This window comes from Gymnodraco acuticeps, unplaced genomic scaffold (assembly GCF_902827175.1).
Source record: "Gymnodraco acuticeps unplaced genomic scaffold, fGymAcu1.1, whole genome shotgun sequence".
In the NCBI taxonomy this organism is placed as follows: domain Eukaryota; kingdom Metazoa; phylum Chordata; class Actinopteri; order Perciformes; family Bathydraconidae; genus Gymnodraco; species Gymnodraco acuticeps.
The window spans coordinates 3,129,573-3,136,323 of NW_022989799.1; the positions used below are offsets into that span (position 1 = coordinate 3,129,573).

The following is a 6,751-nucleotide window of genomic DNA, read 5'->3' on the forward strand; positions in this document are numbered from 1 at the left end:
AAGCAGCTCAACTGAAGGCAACTCAAGACCTGCCATGTGCATGTCCTTCCTGTGTTACTGTTCATTGTTGGAGTCATTGCTGTTGTTGTGGTCACAGTCATTGTCTTCATAATGGTGGTCATTGTCCTCCTCGTCATCAACATCATGTCATCATGAGCATTTTGGGGTAAGTTGAACAAGTTCTCTCAAATCTGAATGTAACTTATTTTGACTTCAGTTCAAATCTCATTCTCTTTTTGTCTCCCAGCATTACGGCCACCACATGCACGACCTGGACGACGAAATGAACGGCATCATCACCACCATCTCAAACCACAACAGGGCCAAGAGACGCAAGGAGGCTGCCGCGACTCAGACCCCGGCTCCCGCCTCCCTAGAACTCGTTGTTAGCCCGTCCAGCCCCTCGGGCAGCGAGCCGAAGCCCGAGGCGCCCCCCCCAGAGCCCACCCACTGGTGCCTCACTGCTCTGGCCACGGTCCGCAAAGTGCTGCGCTCCTTTACATGCTGTACCGTGGAGAACCCCCACCACATAGACAACTACTCCAGAGTCACCTTCCCCCTCTCTTTTGTCATGGTTAACCTGCTCTACTGGACATATTATCTGTACTTTTAGCATCAGCTCGAGTGCAGCCCGTTTCCCAGAGAGAGTGTTTGTAAACTATAAGTGTATTTTACTGTATGTATATGTACAGTAAGCGTTATTTAGGTGTGTTTTGAGATGAGTGTGTATTATTTCTGCATTTGGATTCATGAGCGAAGTGGAATTCTCGCACAGGTTTTCTGGGAAATGCTTATGATTACAGCTCAATTTTTAAATATTAATGTGAACTCGGATTGAGCCATTGCTTTAAATGTAATGCGGCTGGTGTTGGTTAACATAGGATAATGTAACACTGACAGGGTAAGATGTAATCAATGCTGATATACGTTGAGAGGAAAATTGCTTGCAATGGAAAACATGGCAGTCTACATCTTTTTTTTCTGTAGTATGATTTATTTTACGCAAATCTCCGTGCAGGTAGTTACTGTCAGACATGGAGAGGATGGAGCTGTAATCTAAGGCTGTATGACAGAATATGCAGAGGATGGATTAATTATTTGTACAATGTCATCTTCCATTTCTGCCTGCAGATGTACCATTTAGATGGAAATAGATAAATTAATGGATGAGAGAAGAGTGATTAAAAAGAAATACAAGCTAGAGAAATAACTCAACAGACTGTTAGTTTAACCAGGCTCTCAAGGACGGACACTTCCATTCGCTGTTGAAATCTCTCTTTGTTCTTCGTACATCTAAGAGTTATTTTTAGTTCCCTAAGCAGTGCTATCTCTCTCTGCCTGCATTTATTTGTTTCATTGACACTATAAATGTAGTGGCCTTTGATCCCTTCAGTTGTGTGAGCGTGAACAGTATTAGTACACGTGTCCTCCCGAATCTGTCCTGCAGTTTCACAAGGAAGGGAATGAAACCACAATATGTTGAACAACAAAATGCACGTAATCAATATATAACCATATTAATTAATATATTAGTATGGTTCATTTATTTAACACATTCTGAAATAGTTTTTTAACTTCAACTATATATCATACCCTTTATTTTATTATTTTTATTTTTTAAAACCTACTTTTGTTATAATGACATTTACACAAACAACACATCTTTTCATATTTTTTTTTAACTCTAAGCCTCAGGCAAGATTCACGTGTCATCACAGAATTTTGACAAGCTAGCGACTAGACAAAGCTTTAGACAAAACAAAGCTAAAGTAATTGATATAACTGTGCAAAGAGTTGGAGATGACCTATCCTACTATTTGGCTTGACATGGCTATAATATGTTACCTATCAAGCTAGCTAGCTAGCTAGGAAAATGTTGTTAGCTTGGCTTGTTTACTTTTTGAGGAGCCAGTGTTAGCTAGCTTGCTAAATCAAGTTTACATTTGTTTTTATTTATAATTTTTACAATTGAGAGAACCCCTTGCAACCTTATTTCACAAACAATATGGGGAAGCGAAAAAACATGTAGCATTGTTTGTTCATGTAGCATTACATACAGTAGAACAACAAAATGCCAATTTCTTGACTTGCAAATAGATGTTAACAAAAATTAACAAACATCATATTATGTAGGCTATGTCATGTAACCTTCAAAGGAGATTAACAACTTATTAGTCTCTCGGTTTTCTGTACATATATTTTCGGGAAAGAAGGCCCTATTAATAATGTAAAATGTGTTAGTTTTTAATTTTTTAATTAATGTTTGTTTATTCATATGATTGTGCATATCGTTATGTTTTATTTAACAATTTACTCCTAACACTCTCCATACCAATTGGTCAGGTGTTAAAATTGTGGATATATACACCTCGAAAGACAGGTAGTGATTCATGTAGCATGGTCTGCTGGTAGTGTTTCTCAGTGTGCTTTTGTAAAATATAAAGCAGTAGTCAGAACCTGAGGTGATAGACTTTGTAGAATGATTTGAATACGAATGAAATTGCCAAAATATTTCAATACGATGTCATCATCTGAGCATTATCCAAATGGAGAACAGCCTGGATATGCTATGCTTGAGGTATCGGTTCTCTGCTCAGTTTTCTATGCCGTCATATTTCACTGTGCGAGTTTTGAGTCTTTTAGTTCAGGCGATACAGTATGTTTGCAACAAATGGCATGAACCAAAGAGCCAAAGATTACAATCCAGAGGATTAATTACTCATAACATAAAAACACATTTAATCAAACTTTATAACAGCTCCTCGGAGCATCTTTGTTTCCCTTTAGTTCCTTACCTAGGAGATCTTGAAGAGAATTTTCAAATGTTAATCATGTTCGTTATTGATAGGATAACTTTGAAATAGCATGCAGTCAATAAGCAGATAAACATGACACTTTACTTTCAGATAGAAACAGGATTCAGTTTAACAACAGAGATGCATGATTATGTATTGATGTATTCAATTATTACTGTGACTGTGTGACATACACTCACTCATTCCATTTCAATTTTAACAACATTCGATATGTATTGAACATAATCTAAATTGGTAATATCTATTGACGTCATTGTCATGGTCTTTAAAAACGTTTATATGTTCCTCTTTATCTGCATTGCTTCATCAACTACAAACAATTTAACGGCTTTCCTTGCCTGATGAAAATAGAAAAGTGGAATTTATGTTTGTTCTTACTGCATGGTTTTCAAGTGCAACTTTTTGTTTATTCTGCTTTGCTGAATTTCTTTTTAGTTACATATGATGGAGAAGACTCATCATAAAATACTCAGTTGAGGCTATTGAGGGGACCAGATCGGTAATAAAGCCAAAGGTGGACACACAAGTGCAGGACGTTCAAACTCCTGTTCTCATTTTTTGTTATTTGAATCTAATAGAAATGATCAGTTGCACTGTTCATTGCTTTTGAGCTGCTCTGTGGAAGTCAGTGAGCACTGACCCATTAAAAAGGTTCATGTAAGAAGACCAAGACGGTCAGGTTTTATACATCATGCCTGCAGTTGTAGTTTTTATAGCCATCTTCTCAGTGAACGGTACAAGAAGTGAATGCCAATATGGAGCCAAAGAATCCTAAGAGCAACCACATAGAACATTGTGTTCACTCTGTGTTGAAGTCCATACACAAAGCTCAAGAGAAGCAATTGTCCGATGGCTCCACGGTCGCTACTGTATTATCAGTGCTGCTTTGCTCGGACTGATCAGCATTAAGATGGTAACAAAAACCTAAGGAAGATGAGAGTACTTCAGAATGTTAGCTATGAAACGGAACATTATGGCATATGGGACTTTTTGAAACAGAAAAATGGCTACCCTTGGACTGCCCTTACTTTCCTGTTGTGTTGAGTGTCTAATTAGCGCCTCTAGGTGACGTTGGCTTCCAACCTCACAATTCCTGGGATATCTTCATGTGAAATGTATTTATATACTATGCTAATATAGGCATCGGTTTGCTTAACATGTTGTAAATAAATAGTAACACTGTGCATGTTTATTCGATGTATGAATATGAATGATAGCAATAAAAGAGGTTTAACGTGTGTATTGGTTGCATTGGTTTATAAAGAACGCATCATTTAACAGAGTTGTTTCTATATCCGCAATATCTAAATTAGAAGTGCAGTGGGTTGGACTTGCTAGCCTACAGAAATGCAAATGTATTTTTCTGGGTTCCAGATCATAGGGCCGAGAGGTCCCAGCGGGAGTGTTGGAGAATGTTAGGATTAATTTCCTGCAGCTCCATTTGCTCTGACTCAGCATAATTCAGAGTGAGAGGATGATCATCATGCAGTGCATATCCACACATTAGAACTTTTGGAAAATATACACTTTATGGGTGTATATCCATGTACAAGGCAGATTTGCTCTTCAGCAGTAGAAGCAAAGATGGCTGATTTTTAACTCAAAGTACCAGTTTTTTTTTCTTTTTCATCAACAACTTAGCAACTTTGCAATCCATTCAGCGCATGAAACATAAGTGTGCATTTGTCCAATTGTATTAAACCCACCATACTGAAAAACAAAACAAAACAGTTATAGGACTAATATAATCAGAAAATAAACAATATAATTAAGAGTAGAAATATCACTAAAATAAATATGTATGTTACTATATCTATGTACAATGAATAAATAACAGTACTGACAAATTACTCAAAAAACAATAATAAACCATACAAATAATACATATTTTTAAACACACATTAGCAAAAATAGATCTTAACAAAAACCAAATTCACATAGTGATGTAAAAGGTTGAGGTATGTATGGATATATGCTAGAAATGGTTGCCATATATTATATAATGTACCTGTGGAACCACCCAAAGTATTGTTTAATTTCTCCATGTGTAGAAATGTAACCCACAGGACCTTGATGGAGAGGCCTCCTGCTTCCACTTCATTAGTATAATTTGCTGCAGTATGTAATTTAAAACCTGGTCTCACCAAAATACGTGAAATGAACACGACTCCTTAACACCGCATTACGTGGTGGAGACACGGAATCGGCTAAATGACGTGTCGGCACCACGGAAACAACCCCAATGTAAAGTGAATGAGGATCCTTTTTCGTGGTGGATACACCAGGGTTCAGGGACGCGGGAAGGGGGGGTGCTGAGGGGGCTGCAGCACCCCCATCTGTTGGCAGAGAGTTGTAACTGCAATGCCAAAAAGTTCACTAAACAAATCAATACAAAAGTTTTATTTTTAGTTACTATTTTTGAGTTAGCATTTTAGTGTCAACAGGCTATAAATAATATAGATAATGCGGTGTGCTTCTTCTGTTGCTCTGCTATAGAAAATAAGCTTGTCAGTGCAGACAAGTACAGGGATGGGAGTTTTGTGAAAGGAGGATTTAAGAACTGGCGAAAGGCAGGAGAAACATTTAGGGAGCATGAGAAGTCCCATCTGTAAGGGAAACTTCTGCAGCAATGGAGAGTCAGGACTCAGAGACACACAAGGATAGTTGGAGCTTTGATTAACTCTCTTATCTTTCTTACAGTGCAGACGCTTTTCTGCTTGCTTTTGCCTCTGCTTACTTTTTATGCTGATTTTCCTATTCTTATTCTCTGAAAACTTCGAGCAGCGGCTCCTGGACATTAACTTATCACTGGGACAGTTCATCTTCGTAAATAGACGGAGGGTTTCAGCCATATTTCAACATGTTTACGACGACCTCAGTCTTACAGTAGCGTGGCCTAGCAACAGCTAAAGCCTGGTAGGCTACTGCATGCTATTTAGCTTAAGCTAGTTGGTAGCAAAATGCCTCCGTTCTCTACAGATGACTTCCACAAACTTATACAGAAGATGGCTGTGTTGGAAATGAAAATGCAACGGTTGGAAGTTAACGTGGAAGTGAATGGACTATGTCGTGGGAATGACACCACTTTACCAGTGTTGCAAAATAATGGAAAAGGGTGTGCTAACTCACAGCTAGTTAGCAGCTACAAGGATTCCAGGAACAGGAGGGCTGTGTACCGGGTAATAAATCTACAAGTGGTAGTCCTCCCTGGAACTCTCTGGGTGCAAAGCCTAAGAGTAAATCATTTCCATGGGATTTGGGAGGACGGATAACAGGCAGAGCCCAGAGCTCTGAAATCTGTGATGCGACCGGCTGGCCTGCATTGTTATCACCCAGGAAGAGCGTCTCTTCAACCCCTAAACAGCCGTGGACAGCTGCTAAAGGGAGAATTACAAACAATCCTCCTAAACCACCAAGTGTGCCAATCCAGAACAGATACGCTCCGCTGACCGAGAGCCGGAGATCTCTTTCTGATGTCCTGGATAACCCGTCCTCTTCACACAGCAGGGTAAGGACCAATAGCTACTCCAAAAGTAAAAGGCTAGAGGGAAAGCTAACGACTGGGCCTGAAACTCTGATTGTGGGTGACTCTGCTGTAAGAGATGTAAAAGGTCTGTGTAGTAAGAACAACACCAAAGTACTCTGTTTTCCCAAGGATGTGGTCTCTGACTTGGTTGAGAAGATCCTGCATATTGGGGCTGAACATCCGACTGTGAAGAATGTGGTACTACATATTGGAATAAATGATGTTGTGAAACAAGAGTCAGAAGTGCTGAAAAAAGACTTTACATTTCTGTTGGAAACTGTCAGCTCTCTAAATGCAGAGGTGTTCATCAGTGGCCCTCTACCGCCAGTCAGAAGAGGAGTGGAGAGATTCAGCAGATTGTTTGCACTGAAAACCTGGCTTTCAACTGTCTGTACTGACCATTCTGTCC

At 39.2% G+C, this 6,751-nt stretch overlaps 1 protein-coding gene across 1 annotated transcript in view; it reads left to right on the forward strand.

The window, feature by feature from the left end:
• Window positions 1-4,054, forward strand: part of LOC117550984 (gamma-aminobutyric acid receptor subunit pi) — a 159,289-nt gene extending 155,235 nt beyond the window's left edge. Inside the window, exon 10 of the mRNA XM_034223638.1 lies at window positions 248-4,054. Within this exon, the coding sequence (XP_034079529.1) occupies window positions 248-613 (366 nt within the window). The 3' untranslated portion in view covers window positions 614-4,054. The remainder of the gene's footprint in view (window positions 1-247) is intronic.
• Window positions 4,055-6,751: the final 2,697 nt, after the last annotated feature.